The 2,559-nt window shown below is 26.5% G+C and overlaps 1 protein-coding gene across 1 annotated transcript; it reads left to right on the top strand.

The window, feature by feature from the left end:
- The first annotated feature begins 270 nt into the window (after positions 1-270).
- On the top strand, positions 271-1,990 carry LOC109596101 (chitin deacetylase 7-like). The gene is made up of 5 exons (XM_020011559.2): positions 271-468; positions 807-1,000; positions 1,053-1,171; positions 1,228-1,492; positions 1,558-1,990. Exons 1-5 carry the CDS (start codon positions 271-273, stop codon positions 1,937-1,939), a joined length of 1,158 nt encoding a protein of 385 aa, XP_019867118.1. The 3' UTR covers positions 1,940-1,990.
- The last annotated feature ends 569 nt before the right edge of the window (positions 1,991-2,559 follow it).

Genomic DNA, 2,559 nt, shown 5'->3' on the forward strand with positions numbered 1-2,559 from the left:
AAAAAATATTTATATTTATTTAAAATTAATTTTTATAGTTAGTAATAATACCCAACATTACTGTAGGAAATGAAACTTGAAATATTATTATATTTATTTTAATATAAATTAAATCTATCAAGATAAAAAATTCCAGAAAAGGTGTTTAATCAAAACTCTAGTAATACATCATATATTTTGACATATCATTGTCTTTATGTAAAGAAATGCTAGATTTTCTAAGATAAATTGAAGAATTGATAAGATTATACCAATAATATAAATATAGAAATGGCGATAATTATTTTAGCAGTTTCCGAGAGTATGACCAAAATGAAGGTTATATTTGTAGTTGCATTGTGTCTTTCGGTTGTTTGGGCTTTTCCGTCAGTAAAGGATGCCGCTGAAGAATGTAATTCTGATGTATGTGGCGACGGTTGTAGATGTTGTTCCAATCAAAGTCCACTAGAACTTGATAAAACACCACAAGTAAGTTTATTCAAATTATAAAGATGAAAACTTTGTGAAATTTTTATTTTAAATTAAAATCACTATCAAATACTTTAATCTTTGTTATCATTTTGAAGTAAATAGATATAACATATAATTAGAACTACTTAGATGTCATGTGAAATAATATTGAAAATACATCCTTGAAAATAGATATAAATTTGTGCATAATACATTTTAAGTAACCTTTATACTCGACAATTTGACTTAAAATATATAATTTTCTAGTTAATTTCGAAAATATATGAAATGAAAAAAATAATTATGAAATTTTTAATTTATTAATGACAAAATATAAATGTGCTTTTATATTTTAGTTAATTTCTCTTACTTGGGATGAGGCTGTTGTCGAAAATTTGTTCCAAAGTTACTGGTCTGATATATTAATGCGAGAAAACCCTGATGGCGAGCCTATAGGAGCTACATTCTTTGTACCACATGAATATACAGATTACTCTAGAGTAAATGCTCTTTACAATTTTGGTTATGAAATTGGTGTACACTCTATTAGGTAATAATACAATTATAAAAATACTCCTAAATCTTAATAAAATTCTTCTTAGCAAAAATTACGATCAAAAATATTGGAGGGAAGGTTCACTTGATACACTTAAAAGTGAATTTGAAGGGCAAAAAGAAATTATTTCTAAATTCGCCAATATTCCACCAGAAGATATTATTGGTATATTATAAATCATCTCCGATTTAATATTAAAACTAATATAATTGCTTTTTTAGGTGCGAGAACTCCCCAGCTCCAATTAAATGGAAATGTATCAATTCAAGCATATCAATCAGCAGAACTCAAATACGACAGCTCATGGCCAACCCTTCCAAACCAACCATTATTTCCATACACATTAGATTATTTATCTACTCAACAATGTACAGTAACTGCTAAATGTCCAAATGAACCTTTCAAAGGTTTTTGGATTTTGCCAATTGTAGATTTAACTACCAAAGACGGTGGTGCTTGTAATTCTCTTGGGGAATGTGGTCAAAAGTATGATAATTTAAATTAAATGTAAACATTTTTTTGTTTAATATGAAAACCATTGTATTTTTTAGTGGAACAAAAACTGAAATCTTGAGTTGGTTGGAAAGTGAAGTAAGCAGAGTTAAAAAAACTAAGGTACCCTTGACTATTAGAATTACCAGTTTGTGGTTTGAACAAGTGAAAGATTCTTTTGGAGCATTCCTTGAATTCTTAAACAATCTTAAAGAAGACAAAGATATTTTCCTTGTGAGTCAAAAACAAGTTTACGAGTGGATTCAAAATCCAGTTGAAATAAGTGAATTTAAAACTGACACACCTATCAGAACTCAAGCTTGTAATAAAGTAACTTGCAGACTTGAAAAAACAGCAGATGAAATTAGGTACATGAATTCATGTGTAGCATGCCCTGATGTATACCCTTGGTTGGGAAATCCAGAAGGAAAGTCAAAATAACTCAATAAGATAAAATATTATATTTATTGTCAATAAATACTTACCTTAAATGACTTTCGATGTTCTTTTATTTATAATATGTGACATAAATTATAATTCACAAAAGATATACCAAATCTTTAATTGGTAAAGCAATTATTTAAAATGAAAATATAAATGTTATTCATAATATTCGAAATCAGTCATTCTGACTGTTATTAAGGAAAAAGTCAATCATTATGCTATCATTAAGTGGTTGAAATTTACTAATAACTAACAATTTTGAGTTAATTCAATGACATTAAACTTCATTTCACATAACAGAAAAAAAACCTTTTAAAAAAGATATAATTATTCTTTTTTTGCAATATTAAATTTAACACAATGTCAACAATTGGGTAAGTATCATTTTAGAGAAGGATTATGCAATAAAATAGTGTGTCTGTCTGTGTACGTGTTCTTTTAACTGCAAAACTGATAATAAAATTTAATAACTTAATATATAATATTTATAAAGTATAATAAACAATATTTTGTTTACATTAAAACTCTCTAATGTCCCAGAATAGGATATTAATATTGGAATTACATCACGGTTACTTATTGAATTACAATAAAATAAGTTTTATTTGTTATTCTAT

Source organism: Aethina tumida, chromosome 4, assembly GCF_024364675.1.
Source record: "Aethina tumida isolate Nest 87 chromosome 4, icAetTumi1.1, whole genome shotgun sequence".
NCBI lineage: Eukaryota > Metazoa > Arthropoda > Insecta > Coleoptera > Nitidulidae > Aethina > Aethina tumida.